The sequence below is a fragment of the Pleuronectes platessa genome, chromosome 4 (assembly GCF_947347685.1).
Source record: "Pleuronectes platessa chromosome 4, fPlePla1.1, whole genome shotgun sequence".
Lineage (NCBI taxonomy): Eukaryota > Metazoa > Chordata > Actinopteri > Pleuronectiformes > Pleuronectidae > Pleuronectes > Pleuronectes platessa.
In genome coordinates this window covers 2,899,661-2,926,763 of record NC_070629.1, presented here as the reverse complement: position 1 = coordinate 2,926,763, position 27,103 = coordinate 2,899,661, and the positions used below count along the sequence as shown (strand labels likewise).

At 40.6% G+C, this 27,103-nt stretch overlaps 1 protein-coding gene across 1 annotated transcript; it reads left to right on the top strand.

The window, feature by feature from the left end:
* Positions 1 to 470: 470 nt before the first annotated feature.
* Positions 471 to 25,816, top strand: LOC128438359 (olfactomedin-like protein 2A). The gene is made up of 8 exons (XM_053420915.1): positions 471 to 727; positions 13,392 to 13,655; positions 14,808 to 14,915; positions 15,110 to 15,286; positions 15,796 to 16,039; positions 18,702 to 18,995; positions 19,799 to 19,984; positions 23,151 to 25,816. Exons 1-8 carry the CDS (start codon positions 659 to 661, stop codon positions 23,753 to 23,755), a joined length of 1,947 nt encoding a protein of 648 aa, XP_053276890.1. The 5' UTR covers positions 471 to 658; the 3' UTR covers positions 23,756 to 25,816.
* The last annotated feature ends 1,287 nt before the right edge of the window (positions 25,817 to 27,103 follow it).

Here is a 27,103-nt window from a genome sequence, read left to right as displayed (position 1 = left end):
TCCAATCATAAACCAATCTTGTTGTAAATATTATTGGTGTTGTTATGTAGGCTAGTTGTACTTTTCAAACCGAGACGGTGTGTATGTGTCTGTGCGTGTGTGTTACCTGTACTCATATCTTTGTGAGGACCATTTTAAGCACCGACCCAGCAGAGTGAGGACATTTTGACCAGTCCTCACTTTTTCATTGGGCGGTTTGAGGGTTAAGACTAGGTTTTGGGGTTGGAATCAGGTTTAGGTTATGGTAAGGGCTAGGCATTTAGTTAGGATGGTTAATATTAGGTAAAGGGGCTTAGGGAATGTATTCTGTCAATTAGTGTCCTCGCTCAAATAGATGTACAAACATTTGTGTGTGTGTGTGTGTTTGTTTGTGTGCGTGTGTTCGTGCGAATGTGTGCATGTGCGTGTGAGTAGACCCCTCCCATCACTGTTGGACACGGTGCTCACTGTAGTCATAGCGCGCGGGTGGAGACAGGGCGCACGCACACAAACACACCGCACGCACACGCTCACACAGCATCCTTACATGCAGACAGACGGACTCAGACTGGTGGAGATGGAGTTGATGTAGGCGCGCTTCTTCGTCATATGGACTGAATGCAGTGACTGGCGCTTTGGATTTGTGCTCTTCACGCTACAGAGAGAGACCAGAGAGAAAATGTGGAGATACACAAACTTGTTCGCCTGTCTGTTGGTTTTGTGTTCGGATGCGTCTTCACAGAGCAAGGTAGGTCAGACGAGAAGTGCATTTTTTGTCATGTCCCATTTTCTTTACCAAGGATTGCATGCACAGCTGCATAGTGCTGCTGATTAAAGAAGTATTACTATGTAGTTATGTCCGTAATGGTCAATATATTGCTGCGGGTATACAGTGTCCAGCTCTTCTGCCCTGTTCTGCTTAAACTCAACTCTCAGCTGTATCATGTTTTGGTGTAATGGTGCCTCTGCTTCAGACAAATGAGGGTCTAGACCAATACCCAACAGTTTCCTCAAGTCAGACCTTTAATTGTCTGTCTAAAGGTGGCAGATGGTTCAGGTTATGTATCATTTTTTATGATTGGAGGTAATCCTCCCAATGAGGGCTTATGTGTGACAAGGGTAACAATGGGTTTAGGAAATCATACCTCCGCAGTGTGCAGACCTGATGCTTTTGGAGTGTGGGAGAGATGACACTCTCAGTGGGGTAACTAATATCTGGTTGTCATTGTTTGTGCAGCTGCTGGACCCCCCAACTCTCCCTCAGCCTAATCCAGCTCTACACACACTTGCATACACAGACATGCACTGCCAGAGGATAAAACACATGTACGGCTCACATTATACAGTATATGAAGACAAGAGGCACGGTCGCCTATGTACCTTGTGTGTGGGTGTGTGTGTGTGTGTGCGCGTGTGTGTGTGCGCGCGTGTGTGTGAATGTGTGCGTGTGTGTGTGTACTTTGGATACAATCAGAGAGGCCAAATCAGCAGCAGTGTGAGTCAGTGAAGAGTCAAGAGTAATATAAGCAGTATGTCAGGAGTAATACGGGTCTTTGTAAATGTGCCTGTGCATGGTTAGCTCTTGGTCCCTTAGTTTAAATGAAGGGAAATATACTACTACTGCTTACAGTATTACTTTGACAATAACAACACCTGTGTATAAAGCTCGGTAAAGAAATGGTTTCCCCATTTGCTGGCAATTAACTTGACTGGCCTGCACAGAGCCCTAACCTCACCTTTGGGAGGAACTGGAACACCAACTGCACGCCAAGTCTAACCACCCAGCATCAGTGTTGCATCGCTCCCGAATGGGAGCAAACTACTGGAGCCTGTTTATTATAAGTGGTCGAAAGAAACCAGAGAAGTGGAGGCTGTTGTAGCAGCACATTTATGTTCATGTTGCAGGAATGTCCAACAAACACATATAGCTTATGTTCAGGTGGCCACATACTTATGGCCACAGAGTGAACATCTAGTAATAGCAGTGAAAGAATGAGTAGTGTCAGGAGTAGTGGTGATGTGGGTGAGGAAGGAGGTAATACAGTTGAAAATAATGTACACCTTAAATATGGTAATACAGCGCTGCAAGGCTATCAGTTGCCCCAACTATCAGTTAAATAAGTCAGATAGTGGCATTAGATTAGTCAATCATGAAATGTCCTTGTGTAAGACACTGAACTCCAAATTACCCCTGACAGCTGTGCTAGCAGTGTGTGATGTATTATCTCTGTTAGAGAATATATGAATGACAATGAATGTGTTTGGATGTGACTTGTAATGTAAAAGTGTGAAGGCGCTGAGTGGTGATTAAGACTAAAATGCTATATATACACTGTCCATTTGCAAGTACAAGTACTATTAGTAGCAGTCGCAGCAGTACCATCACCAGAAGCAGTGGTATCCTTATGTCTGTAATGTTGGTTGACAAAATACAGCTTTGAAACCAGATATGGGTGAAGCAGCATCTGATTTGTGTTTTTCATGTTCTGTTAAATATTGTTTTATTATGGTAAGTTATAATAAGTTACATTTTTTTAAAAGTTTATGTTTTAATCATGGCCTGACATGGAAGCGTAATAAAAGATTGTCTTTCAGCTTACTCTGATACAATAATCCAAATAATAACCTTATTATTTAATATTGCAAGGCACAAATACTAAAATACAAGTGTACAATTACGTTTAAATTATATAAATGTCCAGTCTTTAATTCATGTGTACCATAAGTGATTAGACCCCAAAAAACATTTCAACGACAATGAAATTCACCCAGAAGAGAAAAGCATTTTCACTTTCACTTTAATAATCAATCAGTCAATCAATCACATTTTATTTGTATATCCCATATTTACAATCGCAATTTTTTTCTCATAGGGCTTTATCATGGTGTGACCTCCTCTCCCCTAACCCTCAACAAGAGTGAGGAAAAACTACCCAAAAAGGGTCAAATAACGTAGAAACCTCAGAGAGAGCCACATGTGAGGATCCCTCTTCCAGGGCGGACATAAGTGCTAGATCCCACATGTAATGGATAATAATAATAATAATAATAATAATAATAATAATAATAATAATAATAATAATAACAATAATAACAATAATAACAATAATAATTATAATAATTATAATTATAAAAATGATGAAATAAAAATGTCACATTAGACTTATTTTAGGTGAAGGACTTTGTTTAGACAATGTAGCCTGTTGTATTATGCACAAACGTTGCAAGTTCCAAACTTCTTTCCTTCACTCACTATTTCTCGCTCCAGGTTTTTCTCACACAACACTTACACTTTTGTTTGCTTTTAATTTGATAATTTCTTTCCTATTGACATTAGGATGCTAATTACTTTCTGACAGCAAGTCACTGTAGTCTGTCCTGAATAAATAGCTTTGCTCAGATGACATATTAACCTGTCATATAATGTTTGTCATGCAAACTCAATGACTCCCTAAGCTCTTGGTGAGACTGGTTAGTTAACAGCTGTTGATGCTAAATGTTGACATATCATAATTTCTTCTGGACTACAGCAGACCCCCAGTCATAGTCTGTAGTTGTCTGGTGCCACTAGCATTAATGAGAGACAAAGCCCGCTTAGAGAAGAGCATGGAGGGCAGAGGGTGGCGTGGGAAACAGTGCACCTGCTTCATGTTTTGGTTGAAAACAAACCCAAGAACAATCTGCACAAATCAGCAGGGGGTGAGACAGAAGGAGCCAGCAGAGTGGGATGCCCAGTGTGCCTCAGTGAAATAGCATTCTGGAGTATGGCACTCTGATGTTGGCACAGACAGGGCTTGGCCAAACATGCATGCTCTTACATGTGCTGTATGGTGTGTTTTAGCCTCAGGTCATTCCCATAATGTGAAAGATATGGCATTTTGTCATGCCATGTTATACTAGTTAGGATTGCTTTAATAGGGCATGTCACATGGGGCTTGATGAAGTGTCAACATTATCAGACTGTGGAGAGACACATCACCCTGTTTGTGGTTAAAACAAAGCTGCAAGCTGAAGAGGAGTAGGAGTTACACCGGGGCAACGACCGGTGCAATATAGATGTTTATTCTATAGACGCTTCACTGTTCTTGATCCTTGAACTGATTAACACATCAGCCATTAAATCAACCTATAAGTCTGCATGGACACGAAAACCAGTGTGTTTGTTTCGTTTTGACTCGCGTTGTGGGGAACTACATATGTTAACCCAGTCATATGGTTGTATATTGTCTTCCTTATAGGTACACACATCCTATAATGTCCCTATAGTGTGAATTATTACAGTTTAAAGTGAAGACATGATTTAAGGTTAGGTTTATATTAAGATTAAGATTAGGGTCAGGGTTAGGAATAGGCAAGTCAAACTAAGGTTAAGGTTAGAGTTGGTCTCCAGGAAATGAATGTAAGTCAATGCAATTAGCTCCAGTAACGGAGACACAATGGTGTGTGTATTCACATAAACTATAAAGCAGAGAAAAAAAGAACTGGATCTCAGTATGTTTGTGTCTGTGAAAGCAACATCTGTCCTTTTTTAATCCTTGAGAGCAAGATGTATTTTCCTAGATTAGTTTTAAATTTAGCTAGTCTCTGCCGACTCTGCATGTACGGAGTCCTTCTATGGCCTCTCTAAAAATTCTCATGAAATCTCTCTCGGGCATATTCTTCCTGTGGACTTTGAAGCTTCTACAGATCAGTATCATTGTATCCTGTCCTGAGTAATGCATGACAAGCATAAAATCGTTCTTTTAGAAATCAACTTCACATCCTCAAAAACCTTTGCGTATAAAGTGCATTTATGTATTTACAAATGAAGTAGAAGTACTTAGATGTACACATTACTGTCAGGGATGATAGGACAAAAAATTACAGATATTTATTGTATTTTTCAGATGTCACCATCAGATGTGTGTCTGCAGTCTTATCCTGTTGGGGGTCCTAGCCCCAGTATCTATAACAATTACATATTTGAAAGTTCTGTAAAGCATGATTTAAGTCCAGTTGGTGATTGAGCTAAAAGTATTGTGTCTCCTATATGTAGCAAACCATGGCCCTGATGACCACTCAAAGTACTTTACAGAACAGTTTGCCATTCATCCATTCACACACACACACATTCATAGCTTAATTTATTAGCAGCACTTTTTTTCTATGAGGGGGAATAGGGTTCAGCATCTTGCCCAAGGACACCTTGGCAGGCAGATGGGGAAGACTGGGATCAACCGCTCTATCCCTCAGCCACAGCCGCCCCAATATGGTGTTATTTTAATAATTGAATGATCATTTAAATTATCTAAATTATCTGGCGGCGATTTTAATCAGAGGTTTGACCTAGTTGCCAACTACTGCTGTTGTTTATGAGGTTAACGTTTAATAATTTGTTCAATAAATTCTTCTAATATGTAGTGCAGTATCGGTGATAAGATCTGCAGCTTTTTACAATAATAATAATATTAATAACACAAACATCTGCTGTAACAAATCATCTGAGACAAAAGATATTTGGCAACATCTATCATTCCAGCAGTGGTTGAGGTTTCCAGACATTCACTGGTAGTTAGGGTAGTTAGTGTCTCTTTGTGCTTATGATTAAATTATTATGTCAGTCTCTCAGGGATGTGGAGTTTTCTGGGTTTGTTGCTATCTAAAACTCTGTCTGACTTGATGTCAGATTTTGCAATGTTTTTAATTTAGTTTTTGCAATGAAATTGTTGGAGCAAATGAAAACTGCAACCAATCTGTTATTTGGTTGTATAGAGCTTTCCCACCTTTTCTAAACAATACATACATAATGGTTTCTCCAGCCCCTAAACCAAGACTTGGTTTAAACCCAAAGCCTTGTTAAAACCCATTGAACTTAACACTACCCGTAATGTAATGTCCAACTGTTTTTTTCCTGACAAAAAAAGAATGATATTTAGACCAATGCACACACACACACACACACACACACACACACATGCACCTAGTTTGTCACTGAAATAGGAAAGGATGCCTCTAACGGTTAGAGCAGGGGTGTCCAAACTACGGCCCGCGGGCCATCTGCGGCCCGCCATCCATTTTAAATTGGCCCGCCTCAAAAAAATTTTAATTAAAAAAAAAAAAAAAAAAAAAAAATTACAATTAATTATTAACTAACAATTTAGTAGCACTGAAATGGCAGTTACTTATAGCACTATTTAGTTTTACTCTATTTTTGAAGAAATTGTACTTTCTTGATTCTTGTTGTTCTGGGTTTGTACCCTCGAGTAGGGTAGAGCGGGGTAATGTGAGACATTTTTTACATTTGCTCCCCTCTAGGCGAGCTAAAATCATATATCAGTAAAATTTACACATTTCCTATTAATTCAGAATGTTTCCTAGCAATGGAAATGATCAGAGTGTCTTCAGGACAAAGGGCAGTGAAAATATGATTGTTTGTAAAAAAGAGGTCTTGTGTCTCACTTTACCCCAGCTTAGAGGTAAAGAGAGACAGACCAGAGAAATCAAGGGGGTAAAGTGATCCACTTACCTTTTCCACTTTAAAACTACCATAACAACACATGTTGTAATAGGTCAATTAGGCACATTTATGATTATTATGATTCATGTGATCTCTTGCACACCCTAGCTTGCCTGCACATTGTTTCTCTGTCCAATTGGCAGGGACAGGGATATTGTTTTTCTCTGCGTATTCAAATGCCAGTTCACAGCACTTAACTAGAGCAAGGCCATGGAACTGGTCAGCTAGTTGTTTCAAGTGTTTGGCCAGCTCCTCCATCTCATCTGTGAATAATCTCTTTGCCTCATCTACTGCACCCCAGGCTACTGATTTTACTTTCCCATTCTCTGTTTTCTTTATGAATCTTTTGAGGGTTGTCTTATCAATATTTCTATCCCTTCCAGCTTTTCTTAAGGACTTCTTTCCTTGCATGACCTCAGCGGCTGCACTCTCCATCTCTGGGAGGGGTGTTTGGCCCCTGGTTGTCTTCCTGGTGTAGTTTGATGGCTTTTCTACAATGTTTAAGGCATTCAAAATAAAACATATGTAATGTAATATTACACTAAAATATGGTTAAGACTAAACTTAACTTGTGCTACATGTCTCACTTTACCCCACAGCCAACATTTTAGAAAAAACAACATCTCTTAGCAATTCAGGCTAATCTTCAGCTAGCATCAATCACATGGTTTTATATGTTGGAAGTTCACCAACATGTATGATATAAGTTTTTCTACCTGATTCAATTTGTTTTGACAAAACAGTTGATGCAAGATAATTTACTTTTACATGCAAAAATATTTTTTTTGTGAAAAAACATTCTATCCACAGCATCAGCACCAACTTCTCCTACATGGCAAGGGTGGAATGGGAGGGGCTTGAAAACATAATGATCAAATGACCACAAATGTGTTCCGTTGCCTAGATACAGGGGGTGTCTCACATTACACTGATTGCAAATCGCTTTGGATAAAAGCGTCAGCTAAATTAATTGTAATGTAATGGACTATGGCCCACTGTATTGTACTACTCAGTTTTGACACTAGGTGGCGCCACGCCCCCCGCCCTAAGCTACGCGATTGAGGCGCACTGTCAACAGTCAGCTCCAGGGCAGGGGGGCGTGGCGGCGTGAGTGGCCCAGACCTTCACATTTTTTTCTGTATGTGGCCCTCAGGATAAAAAGTTTGGACACCCCTGGGTTAGAGGCATGCTTTCCTATTTATATAAATCGCTAAGGGTTAGAGTCTAACCCTTAGCGATTTATATAACAAGAAAAGTTTTAATCTTGATGCTTTCAGCAATTATAGATGTTAATGTAGCAGCCTCGATCCTTGTGATTTGTCTTGCCTTTTGATGCATTTTAACTATTCTGCAGGTTTGTTTTGTAGTAGAAAAGTGTTTAGTCAATCAGTGACTTTCCACAACAATGTTGTCACAAAAAACTGACACCAGGGAATTGGCCAACATGGGTCTCTGCAGTAAATTTGGTTGGTAAGTGTGAGACGTACATGTCACACACGTCTGCAAGATCCCAACCAATAACAAGGTGGGAGTCGGTTCATTCTCATTGTTTGGAGATAACTATGATAGGTGAAACACTAGGATTGGTCAAATTTACTGAAATATTGAAGTGATTTCACAAAATCTTAAGGGTGGACATTATTCATGGGGATAAGTGGAGATTGGGTTAATTGCTGCATTTTAGAGGGACTGGTATGTAGATTTGACTGTGGAGCCATATTGACAGCTTGATCTTGTACCTGTTTCTGTGGATTTTTCTACACTCCAAACAGAGTGATCATGTTGTGCAGCAAATCAAATGCTGAAATGTGGAAAAAATCTTCAAAGGCTTGATAAAGTTTTCTTGAGTTCTTCAACGTCACTCTGGCTCGATAGGAACCTTCATGCCAGTATCTCATTAACAATCCTTTTCTAATTTCTTCGTTAGCATGTTCTTAAAAAGACTGAAAAGTTTAGAGAGGAATGTAGATGTGTACCCCGAAAAACAGCAAGGGTTCGCTACACTTTGTGTTCAGCTAATTAGCATCTCTGTGCTAATTCCAGTGTTTTTGTTTCAAAAACTGAGCCCCGACCTCATGGCTCATCTCCAGCCTGAAGGGTTTTGAGGAATTCCTCCTTTGTACCTACTTAATCTTCATAGTGACACAGTTAGACTGTTTATCATAGGCTCGGCTAATTAGATAAAAAAATCAGGTGGGCTCTGGACTGGAATTTGGACCCTGGGTCTGGTCTTGAGTGTGCTTGACAGGAGATGATGTGGATTTTAAAGGGATAGTAAGTCTTTTAAAATCGCTAACATCACAAGCTTAATGGGCTTAAGGCTGATTAGAGCTGGTACTCATGGTGCCTTCATGTGCGTTTGTGGCGAAAAAAAGTTCAAAACGCAACGAGTGGTGGTTAAATTAGCTGCAGGTCAACATGGATCAAAGTACGAATGTTTGTGTCTGAAGAAGGTTGCAAACATGCATCTGGACATTTTAGCTTTTCCACAGGATACCTGCACTGGCTGCTTCTTGTGCCATACTGTTACCAGCTAGCAAATCAAAAAGAACGGAGGAGATCCTTGTTTATACCTTGTTGCAGAGATAGCAGCGCAACACCAATGCCTGTGTAATACATCTCAGGTTTTTAAGAATTCCGAGCACAACTAGGAGTTAACCTCATCACTGTCAGTGCATGTTAGCTGCCCGATGCTGCAGTGGTTGATCTAATAGAGCTCTCTGCAGTGTGCAGGCGCTTTTCCTCGTATTGTGCAGACATGAGTTCATGTTTGAGCCGTTCCTTTTTGACCTGAAACTTGACTGCACTTGAAAGGTCAGAGCCAAAGACTCAAAGCTCAAAGCATGCGTTAAATACTCTGTACTCTTAATTATTAGCACTCTTAATTGTGTTGCCTGTTCTCATGCTGGTAGGTCAGCTCTTGGCCTGAGATGCTTGACAGTTAGTTAGGCATACTGGCACATAGGATTTGACAGGGGGCAAAGGCAGCTGCTCTGATTGGAAGAATGGCTCAGATCTTTCATGATACATTGCTGCCAAATCCTTCTCCTGCTGGAAAGCTTTGGTCCTTTTTGACCGAACACGAAGTACTGGAGTAAATCCTCCTGGAATTTCACTGACTTCTACATCCTAAAGCAACTTAAGCTGATGTTGCTATGCAGCAGATATTGTTCGGCAGGGCTTGAACACTGCAGCCCAGCAGGGCAATAGCCATGGCTTCTGCTAAAGAAGTATAATCTGCTAATCCAGTGTGTTTTCATGTGGCTGTAGCATTTGTCAGCCTGCTGCCTTTTCGTTTGACTTGAGTCAGGATTGGTCCAGCTCTGCACACAGGAGTCCTGCCCTGTATCAGACCCCCTCCCATACATGTCTGCAGTAATAGAGGGGAAAGCATACACCCCTCCACGTCTTCCCTCATCACTCAGCCTACATTCCTTCACTAATGAGCCCGCACCACCTTCACCACTCCTCCCTTACCTTCATTAAGCCTAATTCAGCCCTGCCGGAAGACATTCAAAATTGTGCTAAAACTGTAATGAGGGAAACCCATAAAAGAATATAACATTAACTTACATCCTAATCAATCAGTCGATCATTTCCACTTTCATTAATAATTTTCTGCTCAATAGTAGTCCAGCAATTTTGTGTTTCATAAATTTGAGGGACTCAGGAGAGACATACTTAAAAGGAATGGTCAAGCTGTTTAGCTGGAGATGAATTTACTTTAAGTCCATAGTATGAGTCAAGCTCAAAATCTTTCCTACCTGCTTGACATATAGTATTGAAGTTATCCTTCAAAATGTTTACCATCATCAATGCTGCTAAAAACTTTAATCTTGATGATGTTTTCCTACACCTGACATCTATTGCACTTCTGTCCGTCCTGGGAGAGGGATCCCTCACATGTGGCTCTCTCTGAGGTTTCTACGTATTTTTACCCTGTTAAAAGGGTTTTTAGTAAATTTTCCTTACTCTTGCTGAGGGTTAAGGACAGAGGATGTCTCACCATGTTAAAGCCCTATGAGACGAATTATGATTTGTGAATATGGGCTATACAAATATAATTTTATTGATTGATTGATTGATTGACCTAAGACCCTTGATATTTGGGTAAATGCCTGCATAATTCAAGACAATGCATATCAGTGGCTTTTCCACTTAGTTCTTACACAGAACGAGTGCCGGAAGGTTTTTCAACATCATTATGCAAGGCCAATCTTTTTCTTTACATTTGTCTCCATATAAGTTCTATTGTTTATAAAATTAGAGTCCTACATCTGAACATCAGTCACATCCGGACTGGACCACAGCTCATTAATGAAGAATGTCTGTGAAGTAATACCATATGTGCATCTGTGCTGTGGTTTATAGTCCCTAAATCTCACCAGGGAGAAATGACAGCCCTAACCTCCTGCAATATATGATCATACGGCCATGATTCTAAATGATGAGAGATGAGCTCCCATCAGTCACATGTACCTGCGGACTATCTGTCAGAATTAGACAGTGGTAAAATGGTACAAAATCATTTGTATTATAATTTCGACATTTGTGTATTGAAATATACTGTATATCATAATAATAATATGATAAAGGGAACTAGTCAAACTACTTGTCAGTATGAAGATTGGAGCCAGTTAGACTGATTATCAAGCCAACGTTAACGTTACTGTGCAAGCTTTAATTTGTTTTAGGAAATTTGACCTTTTAAGTGTGCATGTGCTGTGTTTGTGTTTCAAGTTTATAATCTCAAAACTTAAAAGCTATAACTCCACCTCTATCCACGGTCCCTCCTACCTTCCTTATTGCCTCTAAACGTTTTTGAACTAGCATCACTAAGTTTTCAGATATGCACAAATCTTTATTCATCTATCTACATTTTCTCCTCCCGGCACGCCGCCCTGTGCAAATGTGTGTATTGTATTTTGTTGTATTTTGCACAGATTTTTTTGCAATCATTTCCCCCTCTAAAATGTACTTTGCTTACAGTCAGAACACACCTTTTTACAGATTATCTAATGAACAACAAGGCATAAGGGCCCATTCAAAGGACACAAGTTTTGCAAGAGCAATTTACAATTCTGCCCAACAAGGCGTCAATGGCCCCTGTCAAATGAGAAAAGATGGCTTAGGAAACACTGTTCAGTTCTCAGCAGACCTCTGCCAACTCACCATCACCATAAGGTGGACCACGACCGAGGTCGGCGGCTGATGATGGATCCTAATAAGCGGCAGTGGACAATGATTGTGGACTATAGTGGCATCTGATCTTGCTGGCTGCTGACCATAGACTATGATTGCAGCAGGACTGCTTGACATATAGTATTGAAGTTATCCTTCAAAATGTTTACCCTCATCAATGCTGCTAAAAACTTTAATCTTGATGATGTTTTCCTACACCTGACATCTATTGCACTTCTGTCCGTCCTGGGAGAGGGATCCCTCACATGTGGCTCTCCCTGAGGTTTCTATGTATTTTTACCTGTTAAAAGGGTTTTTAGTAGTTTTTCCTTACTCTTGCTGAGGGTTAAGGACAGAGGATGTTACACCATGATAAAGCCCTATGAGACGAATTGTGATTTGTGAATATGGGCTACAAATAAAATTTGATTGATTGATTGATAAGCCTCATCAAATGTCATAAATCTGTGAGGTGGAATTCTTCTGTGAAATCTCCACTGTATGCCAGCGTGCACATGTCTCACTTAGGAACTGTGTGGAATGTGTGTTCAGGCTGCCATGCTCTGCTTCCTGTTTATTAAATAAGCCATGAACATGGCCTGCCAAAGCTCTCTCATCATACATGGCAGCCAAAGGCCAGCTGGTGATGCAGGAGTCTTATGAGTTATGTTTGTCTCAGAGGCTTTCCTCTGAGTCACGCAAGCTAACATTCAAACCAGGGGAAACATGTGGTTAGAGTTATTTTCCTTCCCTTGCTTTTGTTTCCCTACAACAGAACAGGATTTATTATTCATGCAAGTCCATCAGGGGTTTGACTAATGGAATAGATGAGTGGAAGAACTCGCACTGAGGAAAGAGCACAGCTCAGCATACAGTATAACTTTATCTTTATTTAGCCTCACCCCACAGGTTCACATCCAGGTCTGATGTTCTAAAACCGTGTTCAACCCCATGGCTGCTTATTTTGCAGTATTACCACAAGGAGACATTTTCACATCATGCATCAAAGGCCTGGTTCATACCTGGTATAACGTGTTGGGTGATTTGATCACATGTGGTTATCTCTAAGAAAGTAACGTTTCCCGAATGACCGCTTGTAATCAGATCTCATTTCCCTGCTCTATATGCACATGGACACCTCTTCTGTTTGTCAAGAAAAATGCTTTGATTTTGAACAAGTACAGGAGGTAACAATGCAATCCATGTCTCCTGGAAATTAAATGAAGCAGACGAAATTGAAACAATCCAGACTAGATTGTTCCAATCAAACTAAATCCCCCAAGAGATTTGGTGCAAGATATACCTTAATATTCTTGAAAGAACAATTTAATTGTGGATAAAAAGCCAGCTTACATGATTTGAGAAGGCCGATTAAGAAGTAATACCTCTTGGGCAAAGTGTTAGTTGAGTCTGTGGCCCAGGACACAATTGATAGTTTGGCCATATGTGGTCACCTTCAAATGTGATCTGACCAATTAGACCTCCTTCAGACCTTACATTAACATCCTTCAGTCCAAATGAGGCCTAAGTCGTTTAGCTGTTTGAACACAAATTTGTCTGGGGCCACCCATCTCTCATGGTGTATTAATAACAGAAATGATGTGTGTTTAATCATAAGAGGTCATTGCTGAAGAGTAAACATAAAGGGAACACAACAGAGACATAAAAATAAAAGAAACGATGCAAACCTTTTTGTTAGATTCTAAAATGCTATAATTCCTTCTCCCTCCTCCAGATCTTTGGGGAGACTGAGCCTGTCCGGATGACATCAGAAGGCTCAGACTGCCGATGTAAATGCATCATGCGCCCTCTCAGCAAGGACGCCTGCGTGCGGCTGCGAAGTGGCAGTGTACGTGTGGAGGACTTCTACACAGTGGAGACGGTCAGCTCCGGATCTGACTGCAAGTGCTCGTGCACTGCCCCACCTTCCTCCCTCAACCCCTGTGAGAATGAGTGGAAGATGGAGAAGCTGAAGAAACAGGCCCCTGAGTTACTAAAGGTGAGCAAATGAGGCTTAAAGCCACTATAGCCTTTTTCCTACATGACCTATAGAGGAAGTCAGGAGAATTGGTGCCTTTCACACATGCACAATGCAGCGGAGGATTCTCTGCTTAGACGCGTTCACAACAACATTGAAATCTCCGGAGCTTTTAGGTAAGGGATGAAGCATCAGGCATGCAAACGTCAGTAACATGCCACTCTTTCATGGTGAATCCTGCAGAGGATCTCCTGCTGTGTTCTTACATCCGCTCCTCTGGACTTACTGCAGACTTTGCACTAGGGGACCAGGTGGAGAAAGACCGCTGGAGGCTCTCACTTGGACATGTGCATTCACAGATACAGCCTCTGTGGAGAAAGTCCGGAGTATCTCCAGAGTTCAGTGCGTGGCTGAAAGCAGCTTATGATAGCATGTTTCAAGTGATTCTGATGGTGTCAGATGATGAACATTACAGCTTAACTGTACCCTGCTTTGCTGTTAATGCATTTTGATGACAATGAGTCGCCAAAGAAATATGTCCTCATCCCCATTCATTAAGGACAAATGTGATCTTTGCAAAAACCTCACAAATAGTTAGAATTGCCACTTTCTCACCTCTATAACTACACTGCAGAAAGACAACACAATAGGATCATCCATCATCCACATACATACCTCTCTATGGTTATGAGCAGGATGTATTATAAGGTTTATTCCAGTTTAAGATCCTGATTCAACTCTCTGTGACCTTGTCTGAGTAATTCATCAGTAAGTCATCAGAATCTTTTGTGAACTCGTCAGCGCACTTCTGCACATTCCTTCAGCACATTATCATTTTTAACAGACTGGAGAACCCCAATATGTACCATGTGAAGTAAAAGGCGGTTCCAGATGTTTGATCTGACTGCACCTTAACATATGGATCAGCCCAATACATCCCCTGAGAAAATAATTTCATGAAAAAGGAGCGGTTGAATATAATTCAAATGAACCCCAGACTAAGAGCACACCACTGCATATAAAGTGTGGATGTCAATTGTGGTAATCAGAGCAAATTATTTGAGAGGTCACTTAAGCTATTGCTGATGTTAAAGAGAGACACATTAATCTGTCAGCATTTTGTTCAGGGGATGGTAAATGATGCTTGTTCTCTTTCATGACGTGAATGTTCAGCTCCAATCCATGGTGGACCTCCTCGAGGGAACCCTTTACAGCATGGATCTAATGAAAGTTCACGCCTACATGAACAAGGTGGTGTCACAGATGAACACCCTGGAAGAGGTGAGCAAAAAAAAGGACTTACCTCCTCATATGATTATATTTAAAGGTTTTGTAACTTTAAAGTAACAGCTCATTTTTTTCATTTGAAATTAGTTTTTTTATTAGAATAAACCTGATGTACCATCTTATTTTCAAGGGAGTCCCAACATTTAATGGATGATAATAATTGTGATAGTTATGATTCTGTCTTGCAGACAATCAAGACAAACCTTACACGGGACAATGATTTTGTCCGGGACAGCATGGTGAGCCTCACCAACCAGTTCAAGAGATATGAGAACTACTCCAACATTATGATGAGCATCAAGAAGGAGATCTCCAGTCTCAGCCTGCAGCTGCTTCAGAAAGACTCAGCTGAGAGCAAAGTACAGGTTAGGAAAAAAACTCTCAAAAACTAACACACATTGTCCTTAGCTATTAACTGGGAAATATTTGAAATATCAGAAGAACGCGATGACACGTTCAACTTGGTTTACAGAACAATAGTTAGCACACTGACTGCTGCAGAGCGCTGACTGCCTGTTTATTCACATTTTTATTAATATTGCACATATCACAAATCACAATGCCCCTTCCTCAGCTTAGCTATTAACACATGCCAAGTATGAAGTCGATAAATGTAACTTTTCAAGATATATGCGTTCCACATTCAGACAGACATTTGTGGAATTACTAGGGAGATAATATGCTCCTCTATTACATAAACTGTAAAGCAATACCAATAGGGATATCGTATCCATTTTTTTTTATGTTGCACATATCTAAAAGTTAAGTCGAGAAACTTAATACATTGTTTCTTAAGGACAGTCAACATATGAAACACACAAGACAATTTTACCCAGTTTCTTAACAAGGTATAATCTGAATATGCATTTTACAGAACATTAATGATGAGAAAACCAAGGTTTCCGTAAAAGTACCGAACAAAAAGAACCCTGCAGCCAAACCCCCTCCGAAACAACCCAAAGAAAAGGTCATAAAGCCCAAGAAAGAGGTCATCAAACCTGGGAAGCCAGTCAAGCCTGACCCTACAGTCAAAGCAAAAGTGGTTGGACACCAGCCTGGGGTGGTGCGGGGCATCACATACTACAAGGCTGCCAAGACCGGTGATGAGCATGGAGAAGGTGAGTTTTCAGCTCGCCCAGGACACTGCATTCTGGTGCGTTGTGTTCATATAAGGCCTTCCTCCGTGAGCTAAAGAAAACACTGTTCTCGCACTTTAGCTGAGATTGCACTCCCATCTGTGTGCGATCATCTGTGTGTGATCCCCTGTGGGTGTTGAAAATGATCCAAATTGGTTTCTTTGTCGGATCAGGATCAGCCGTCAGCCACCGCTTCGCATGTCATACCAACACAGTGAAGATGGTTATTATCTGGGTTTCGTTTCCAATAGAGGACAGTGTAAAGTTTTCCTTAGAATGTTGTTTTACACAAGTGTGCGATAAGGCTGTAATTGTATTGCTAACTTCACACGTAAGCGAAAGGCAATAAAACAGGGAATCTATAGCTGTGTGGCACACAAGATCCCCTCAATACATGATTTACTCCAGTGTTGTTTTTAGCAAAGCTGGTCTAGTCAGCGTAGGATAGAAACGCTGGTGCACATTCAGCGAGCAGGAAATCCAAATCTTTTATTGACAAAATACACGGAGCTGATGGAATGCTGTCTCAATGGAGGGCTGCCATGTCCATGACATGCCTCGGCTTCACTCCTCACAACAATGTGTGGGGACCCTCACAGATGCAGAGAAAACATTTCCCAATTCCTTCCAATCCTCTTTAACTCTAGTTGAATGAATAGGTATGTGGCATTTGCACAGGGCACACGCACACAACACTGTCAGACCGTGTGTTCTACCATGTATGTGAACCTCAGCGAGTTAAGCCACCCTTGTCCAATCACTGAAACCAGTCACTTGCATTTCCATAATCTCTGGCAAAGAACCGGATGCAGAACTTATTTATTATTCATTTATTCACCCTAGAAAGGTTTATTCACCTTCATACTATTTTTTCTGCAATGCCTCTCAAGTTAATTTGCGGTGATGCACATTTCGAGCTGCCCAAGGTAACCACATTTCTCAGCTGTTCGTCTCTGTACAGTTGAGTGGGTATTAAATGACACACTCACTGTACCTGCTTACGAACTTGATTCAGAAACTTGAAATTTCAACACCGTTACAGTAACCGTAAGATTGAAAGATTGAAATCAAGGCATTTGTAACTCTTTGTTACTGGAATCTGGGATCATTATAACAGATTAATTTGGAAACATGTAACTTTGACAATGATAAAAGCAAGTATGGTGCTCCTGACAAAACATTTTATGGTCCCTTTAAAACTACTTTAATATCTCCATCACCATTCAAAATATATGAAAGAGGTCTTTGATCTGTATAGTAATAAAATAACCTAAGTAATACAAGATGGGTTCCATCTGCTTCACTAAACACAGATGGATGTCACCTCTGTTAACCATAAGCTAATGTCCTCTTTCATGGGCTCTCCACTGAAAGTCATTACTTACACTCAACCTCAGATAAATTGATTGCAACAGATTTGCTGCTTTTGTGTGGATGAGGGTTACATTCTACTGTTTATTGAAATAACCTATCTGAATATTGTTTCCACTTCAGCTTCAATCTGGTCCATGTGTTTAGAGTATGCTCGTGAGGAAGGTCCGCTACATATGTAGAGAAGCTGTGATCTCTTCACATCGGTCTGGCAGCACAGGACGTCAGAGTATGAGGACCAGAAGGAGAGCAGCCGCTCTCTCCGCTAAGACTGTCTTTGATTCAGCCTGCTTTCTTTTTTATAAAAGAACAAAAGTGAATATTGAAGCCTGAAACTGGAAAACAAGGGGCCAGATTTGAGTAGTATGGATTTTTGAAGAAAACAACACTTTATGTTCTAAAATATGGTAGACAGTCAATATATTTAGATCATTATCAGATGCTATATATTAACAGATGTGATGTGTTGTCCAACCACATCTAAAAGACAAAGTTGATAACTTGTTTCAAATGTGATGACAAAAGCATTCATGATGGCTAAAAAGTAATTACAGGTTGGATGCAACGAATACTCTCTTCTCAAAAGCATTGATGATGTTACACTGGATTGTAGTCATGAAAAATGATGCAAATCATGTGCAAATATGAATGATTCTTTTCATTAGCAGCTCAAAGTCCAAAGATATGCAGAGTAAGATTAGGTTAATTGAACATTCTTAATTGGCCGTGAATGTGAGAGTGAATCCTTTGTATCTGTAATATGCTTCTCGTCCACTGACAACTCACGCTCTGACCTTCTGTATAGATAATGGATGGATAATCATCTGAAGAGGAGGTAGTTTGGAGCACTGAGAATTTCTGTTTTACAATTAGTCTCATTGTGTTGGTATTCTTTGTGTGCTCTGTTGCTAATGTGGCAACTTTTATGTTAACACGTGGAAGTGGATTTTATGTCTCAAGTCGCTATTACTGTTTGTACTCTGCAGTAATTGAAAGGTTTAAAAAACTGTTCGAAAATACCACCAATGTCCCTAAAAACTTACTTCTTTAATGTTTTGTTTATGTGCCCATCACTAACAAGAACAAGAAGCAGCCTGTTCTCACTTATTAACAGCTAACAGTATTAGTCTCCTCTATCATCACTCGGCATCAGGACTGTCTGACATTGTTTAACCATCAGCTATATTTTCAGTGAAAACTAGCTCTGTAGACTCTTTGATTCCTTTGTCTTTGTCCTCTTGGCCTGACTCTACACTCCCCTCCACCCTCCCAGATCACTCTGCCAAAATGTACACCGCCCACCACATCACAGAAAGTCAGTCTGAGGACGGAGGAGCTGAAATGGTCCTGGAAAACATGGAGGCCACGGTGGCTGAACCAATCACTACCACTGCAGTTCCAACCACCACAACCACCACCACAGCAACTAGAACCACAACTACTACCACCGCTACACCCACCACTATCACCACACAGGGCGCACCAGCATCTGAAAGACAAGCTCCAACCATCGTGCTGCTGCTGGACAACTCCAACAACAACAGTCGGCCCACTCTCCACAGAGCAGGTAGCTGCGTTTTCACGGGCCCGTAAGCGCAAGAGCCCTTCCGGGTCTCTTACCTGCTTGTGATGGCTGTGAAGGCTGTGATTGGTCTGCTAACTACATCCTTTCCGGAGTCGCATTTCCGGTTTCATGCCACATAATACCGGCAGAAACAACGGAAGATTTAGAAGAATGAATATGGACCAAATAGAAGACCGTTTGGCAGAAGAGATCCGAAAGTATGACCACTTGTATAACCCGTCACTGACTGGCGGATTTGTCCACCAGAAAAAGGCTATGAGGAGCCGCAGTGGCGATGTAAACAAACAGTCGATGAAGAAGAAAGAAGGCGTCTCTAAGGTCGTCTTCGACAAAACACGTTACTCCGCCTAGAGTTCTGGCGGGGAATTGCTTTGTAACACGCGCAACGGTTTGAGAAGCATGAATGACAACGAGTCCTTCGACACAGCTGCGTGAAAAGCCGCAGATGCAGTTGCAGAAGCGTGCGCCGGCCTTAACACTCACACACATAGTATTCTGTCTCAGGCTGTGACTGCAGTGACAGTTTAACAGCCGAAACGTGCACAGGTTCACTCTGCTAAGAAATGTATGAGTGTGAAGTCAATTTAAATTCTTCCCTAAACGTACTAGTTTAATAGTCTATAAATGGTCTGTATTTATATAGCATTTTTGTTTGTCTTGATGACCAATTTAAAGAACTTTACAGTCCATTTTATGTATTCATACACACGTTCATACGGTGCAATTATGATCAGCACTTCTACGAGGGGCAAGTTAGTTAAATGTTCTGCTTTTATTTTGTCCAGGGAAGATCCTCAGCTGTGAAGGGACGCTAGCATCCATCGAGCAGCCAGAGAAGCAGCACAGTTATGGGCGCAACGAGGGAGCCTGGATGAAGGATCCCCTGGCCAAAGACAACAAGATCTATGTCACTAACTATTACTACGGAAACAACCTGGTGGAGTTCCGCAATCTTGACAACTTCAAACAAGGTGTGCTTCATTTGGGTCTTTTCATAACATTCTGTTTACCAGTGGCTGCATAGGGTAAAGAGACCCACTATAATGGTTTAGATTTTTGCTCATATTTGCATATTATCTGTTAAATCTGTATATATAATATGAATATTTAATTACATTCTAATGTGTGAATTTGTGCAATTGTTTAACATGTGTTCAAATTGCTTGGTGAATGTTTGTGGAGGTCACTTAATACATTATTGGGTCGATGTTAATGTGTGTTACTGAAAAGAAGTAGACAACCGTCTTTCTTAAATGTTGTCTTGACTATCAGTTATGTCTAACCAGCATCAAGGTTTATGGGGCAAAACACAATCAGACCAGTCACAACACCCCACCCCCCATCCTGGAGCTGCAGAAAGTAATTTAGTGAATGGACTGCCTGACTCCTTCGGGACTGAGTGAGTGAGTGTCGATTGGTGGTAAGGGGCGGAAAGGGCTGGGGGTGGGGTGGGGTGGTGATCTCATTGGGCCATCCCTATAAAAAATAACAAATATAAGCTGCTTTTAAACATGTACTGAATTTGTTGCTGTTGTGAACACGTCATGTCTGAAAACTGCTATACTGTTACTGAACGTAAGATAATGTCACTCCTTACATCTGATCTCAGAACAATGTTCTGACCCATAAAAGGATATGATGTTGCATTCATATGGTATTTTACTCTAAATGTGGTGGCAGCAGGATGTTGTCTAGCTTCATCAGCTGCTACTCAATGTTTCTGCTATTTCTGTGAGGGTAGAGCAGCATTTTTTGGACCCTTGCTCTTTAAGGATAAACCTAGGATCTCTTACGGGTGACTGATCATAGCTACCAGGTAATTTCAAACTGTTTTTAGTAGGTGTTATGAAGCGGCAGTAGCAGGTCAACAGGAAAATTACACTGATCTACCATCTGGTCTGTATAAGTTGTTTTAATAATCACCCTGGTCGACATATGTGCCAACGAGTAGTTAGGGTTTACTGTGGAGCAACTTTTATAGGAATATGTTTACATCTTTACAGGTAAATATGGTAAACGAAACCCAAGCATTCTTTTTGTTTGTTTTTGTAGTTTTCATATTAATCTTCTCTATAATCAAGGTAGGTTTCTCTGTGCAGTAAGTTTGAGAGGTTTGAGAAGTGTGTATGTATTGAGGCAGGTGAATCCAGGGAGAAATACATTTAGGCTGTCGCTTCCCTTATCTACATTATGAGCTGGCTCTGAATATTTGAATACCTTAATATTCTTTGAATACTATTACAAATATCTTGGTTGTGTAACCATCGTCATAGTTGGTTATTACAGTGTTTACAGACTGACACTAATCTTTCTTCCTTTTTCAACATTTAGCTCAAACACAATTCTATGTCCCAATATTTGGTTCTAACTGCAGGATCACCCTGTCTTAACTGATAGCTGTGTTTTCTCTAACAACAGCACTGACAATGATTAATGCTGATTATTCCACATGCTCAGTGAGACTGATGAGATCTGTGGAATGCAGGCCTTGGTTGTTTCATGGCTTCAGTGGGTGGGAAAATCAACTCCTTTCACATCCACATCAACGGAGGAATTGGATTACACTCTCTAAGAGAGTTAAGACGATATATCCCATTGTAAGACTTGGCTTGTTGATCTAGATGTGTTTGGACAATGGGCTTTCTTACATATGAGGCATCCTGTGGTGCAGTTAGCTCACAGCTGTGTGCGGATGACTAGGTATCTTGGTGAGTGGCGGTGATGCCTGCTGTTCCCTGACGTGTTCTCTCTTCTCAACTGGGCACAGTGGAGAGGGATTAGGAGTGTGGGCTGGCCTAAGAGATGGAAGTGGTGGGAGTGGGGGTGAGAAGGGTAGGAAGGGAGGCTTGGCTACACGTTGTTTTTGTCCCATTCTGGGCTTTTCATTTATTGTTATTATCTAAATCAGACTTCCTGAGGTTAGAAGGTTAAGAGAGCAGATGGGATGTGATTAGAAAATGACACCTACAATACTCCACGTGTTTGTTTAGTAATGAACTCCTAAACATACTGTGTCGGTGTCACATAAAGCCAATGTGTACACAGTCTGGCATTGTAAAAACATTGTCATTGGTTCTTTGAGGGCCAAACTGTTAGCACAACATACACACAGCTGAATGTATCCAACGTAGATAAGCACAAGAGGGGGTTCTTAAACATAAAGACCAGCTCACTATATTGTCCTGCCAATTGCATAGCTGACTATTTTATCCCTATCAAATCCTATAAATCGCCCATGCAATAATTACAATGTCCTCCTTATACAAACTAGAATGGCATGAGTGCATACCTCCGCAAAAAGCCCTATGTCACTCTGATTTATCAGCAATTCAAAAGTGGCTGTCACGTTAGGTGGCGGTTGTTTCATGCGACTATTAAGAGGCCTGCAGGATAAACAATGGAGAAGAAATAGAAAGTAAGCAACCAAGCGCCAAAGTAGCTACTGAAATTTAAATTACTCTCTAGAAATGGTGGAGAATATGGGTATTGTAGGATTATTTTAAATTAATTTACAGAAGTAACATCTGATATCAGCATAACCTTCTTTTTTTAGACTTCTCCTAGCAACTGCTACTACTGGGCCTACCACGGCAGATGTCACCAAGAATGACAATTGCTTATTGACATATCCCGTGCTACAGGCCTAACAAGTAGAACATAATTTGCCTTTTCCCAAATAGAAATCAGCTAACATGAACACATTGGCTGAATAACTGAAGGGGAAGAAAATTGTCATTATCATGCTAATTACACGCATCAAGTCCAAGTCAAATCTTCAGTGATAATGTTTGTGGTTTAGGTTCTGCTTTATAATTACAGAAGAACTACATTTTGATTTAGGTGTTTTATCAGCAAAATCAGGATACTACTGCTGACCGTGGGATGTTTCCCATATGTTGCTGAAGCAGTAAAAGCTTGGATTGTGTTTATGGCTCAGTGTTGTCTTGACAGTTAGCTATCGATGAGAAGAGCAGCCTCTTGTGATACTAAACATGTTGGTAATATTGTTGATACTGGTTTGAGTCATCTGTTTGTACTCTAGAATGTGTTCCTTGGCAAATACAACTCTAGTTCCAGTATAAACCCAGAAGTGATATTAAATAAATAAGGCTAACATACTGTTCTTATTTATCCTAGGCCGATGGAGCAACCTTTTCAAACTGCCTTATAACTGGATAGGAACAGGCCATGTCGTTTATAACGGAGCCTTCTACTACAACAGAGCCTTCACCAAGAACATCATCAAGTATGATCTGAGGATGCGCTATGTGGCAGCCTGGACGCTGCTGCATGACGTGGTTTACGAGGACACCACCCCCTGGAAGTGGAGGGGACACTCAGACATTGACTTTGCAGTGGATGAAAGTGGTCTGTGGGTGATCTACCCTTCCATGGACTATGACTACAACCAGCAAGAGGTGATTATCATCAGTAAACTAGATCCTGGAGACCTGTCCTTGAAAAAGGAAACAACATGGAGGACGGGTCTCAAGAGAAACTCTTATGGGAACTGCTTCATCATCTGTGGAGTCTTGTATGCTGTCAATGTGTACAACCAGAAAGAGGGTGAGGTGAACTATGCTTATGATACCCACACCAAGAGTGAAGCTATCCCTCACCTGTCCTTTACCAATGAGTACTCCTTCACCACCCAGATTGACTACAACCCCAAAGAGAAGGTTTTGTATGCCTGGGACAATGGCAATCAGGTGACATATCAGGTTAACTTTGTCGACCAGTGAGCCCATCTGGTTTGTGCCACAGATAAGCTCACAGTAGGCCTGCCAGTATGGCACCTATATAGAAAAATGATGTTCAGTATTGACAGCCAGGAAGCAGGTATATCGGACTAAACAGGACAAAGGATGATTCTACTCCAGCCTTACACTAAAAACAACTGACCTCGCAAAGTACCAAACATACATGCCTTAAATATGTATTGGAATGTGTTTGTACAATATGCAAATAGATGGGGCGCAAACAGTGGAAATAATTGAATGGGTTGAGTTAAAGCTCCTCATGTAGAGTCTATAATAATGGATATTTCTTTATATCTTCATTTATGAAATGTCAGCAGGCTGGCTAAACAGATAAATTGTTTTTAAATTGTGATTTTAAGGGACACTGAAGCTTAAATTTTAGAACTATCACTTGATGTTGACTAGATGAAGGTAATTTCTGAGACCTGAGAATTTTAGGGCTGATTGGCATTAGCCGAGGCTGATTGAGATAGGGTTACATAAGGAGTAACTCCCAAATATAAGTGTTATTATCCTTGAATTTGATAGCTTCAGATAAATATATGTCAATACATTACATGCAGTGCATTGCTACTTATAGGTTGAAAGTGGTTTTGTTTGCTGTATCTATTCCTCCTGTAAATACTGTAACTCGTGCTAGCTTCAGCAGAACTTTTTAATCCTGCTCTGCAGGACAGTTTTCAGACGAGAGTCAATGATTACTTATTTTCCCTTTTAGCCAATACAATATATTGAGACCATAATTGTTGCTGTACAAACATAGACATTTCCTGACAGGCTAGCAGTTAGCCATTTGTTTGATCAACGCAGGAATTCATCAACTAACCTGGCAAATAGTCACTTATCCTCTTGCACTGCTAATGTCACGAGGATGCATTGATGAACTCACTGGACCTGTTGGAATACAGTTTCCCGTTCTTTGTCAACAAGAAGCCACAGAGCTGTCGAATGAGTCAGTGATGGTGTAGCATGAATTTATCAGCAGATGCTGCTTAGCTAATATAAGCGAGATTTTTGGGCTCCGTCTTCACACTGGACTGTATTTTTTCAGCCAGGAGTTGTCTTGAAGCTTACAAAGTAAAAGCAGCATAAGAAAATTTGCCAATGTATTAGAAGATGCAAAAAGGCTAGATTTAGTAACCATCATTAGGTTCTCTAAAGTTAGATCCTCTTTTACCTTTTTATGGGTTTCAACTTTACATAGAACGTTTTGACGTTTATTGGCTCAGTCCTGGCATTTAACTCAACCATGGAGATTATGTCTGCCTCCAGAGAACTTCTTCTTCCAAGAAATGTTTGTTAAATGTTACTTTTATGTTTTGTTTCACTTGCCCGACTACTCCATCCCATCACCTAGCACTTTGACAATGAATCTGCTTTGTTTATTATTCCGGCCTCATGATGCTTTCTGTCTCCTTACATTAGTGTTTTGAGATAAGTGTTGACTATAAACTCCAAAAACCACACAATTTTCTTAGTATAAAAGTCTTATGCTCTTAGGTTTTTTATATTTACCTGAATTTATTTGACAAATGATATCATAGCCTATAGCTTGTTGTCAAGGTTCCAAGCATCTTATTAAATGTTAATGTATAAAAGTATACACTATCTGTCATTGTTAATACATTGTGCATAACCACTACATTTAATGTCATTACTGTGTATTTTAATATTTTCAGCTCAGTGCATATTTAGAACTGTGATCAGTCATGCTCATATATAATGTGGAATGTAATATTATTTCTTCAAGCTTAAAAAAAGAGAACCATGAAGATTTTTACTTTGACATTGACAGGCAGAACTTTGTGGGGCACATAGTGGGAATTCAGCATTAGCATCACAAAGCTTAATAGTGCTCTTTAGTCTCATATACCACCACATTGTTTTGCTAGTTGTTGAATTATCCAGAGTGTTTGGTTTGTTCATATAGGGCATGCTGATTGCAATGAAATATTTTGTTCAGCTGCAAAGTCTTTATACGTAAATGAAATGTAACACAACACTTGAAACCAGCTGTGTGTATGTCTGTGGTATGAAATAAAATGTCCATAATAAATGTCTCATGAGATTTATGAATCAGTCTTTTGTAAATGCCATGGGATAGCAGGACTTGCCTTGCCCAACTCCTGTTGAAGGGATGATGACCAGTGAGTCATCTCTTCAGATTTCTGGATGTCTGTTCTCATGAGTTATGTTTAGTTCTTGGGTAGAGGTCGATGTGCAATGCTTGATCTCAGTCCAAAAATACACTGAACGAACCGGCTCTGGGTCATAGTACTACGGGCACGGCTGCCTGATTTCTTGGCTAGGATATGAAATCTTCAGCTTCAAGTCATGCAATTCTACAGAGACACTGAAATAAATCAAGAGCTGAATTGTGGGTGTGGTAGAACCATGCACGTGTGTCTCATTTAAACAAATCCAATCCCCATTGCTATTTAAAGAAGATCTCTCTGCACTGTGGCCTTTTTACACAAGGATAATGAAGTTCACTATTGAGTATGAGACAAGACTAACTTTGATGAGTGCAGCACTAATGGTGTGTCCAATCATGAACTCTGTCACGACATGTTGACATGTTGGTCTGACGGAACAATGAAGTCAACACTAGCCGAGGTGATGAACACTGACAATTCGCATGACCTATGCTGCTTCAGTCCCAGTGCCTCATGGCAAACACAAAGGCTCTCCTGTTGCTAATTCTGTACTCAACTTGATCCTGTTCACATCAGCAGGGCCTCCTGTTCATCACATCACATACTCATCATATGCCATCGTTTCCTCCCAGTGCCTAGGATGTGAATCCTTTGTCCCCATTTCACATGCTACTGTGAACTCAGGAACTGCACTATTGAGCCATATCATTCATGTTCAATAATTTGTTGGGTTAATGTAGGAAAGCGCTCTCCACCTATATCCCCATGCAGGCCTCTGCCGTACTGAGGTTGTTTTCTCCAGCTTTTACATCACATTACTTTTCATTTAGCTGACGCTTTTATCCAAAGTGACTTACAATAAGTGCATTCAACCATGAGGGTAAAAATCAAGAACAACAAGAATCAAGAAAGTACTATTTCTATGGGGGCCTTCCACTGCAGGATCTGCCCAAATTGAGATACACACCAAGCATTGCAATACTCCATCAGCACCTCTGCATTTGGTTGATTAGAAACATAAAGCAAAAGCGCACATATCCAGCTGAAAATATACCTAAGAATATATCCAGAGGTGCGGACTTGAGTCATATCACTTGAACTCAGGTCGAACTAATGAATTGGAGGACTTCAGACTGAGACTGACTTGAACACCAGTGACTTGGCACCGGTCTTT

Coding starts and splice junctions, on each gene's coding strand:
- LOC128438359 (XM_053420915.1), top strand. CDS start 659: ATGTGGAGATACACAAACTTGTTCGCCTGTCTGTTGGTTTTGTGTTCG. Junction 728..13,391: donor ATGCGTCTTCACAGAGCAAG/GTAGGTCAGACG, acceptor TCCCTCCTCCAG/ATCTTTGGGGAGACTGAGCC. Junction 16,040..18,701: donor CGGTGATGAGCATGGAGAAG/GTGAGTTTTCAG, acceptor CCACCCTCCCAG/ATCACTCTGCCAAAATGTAC.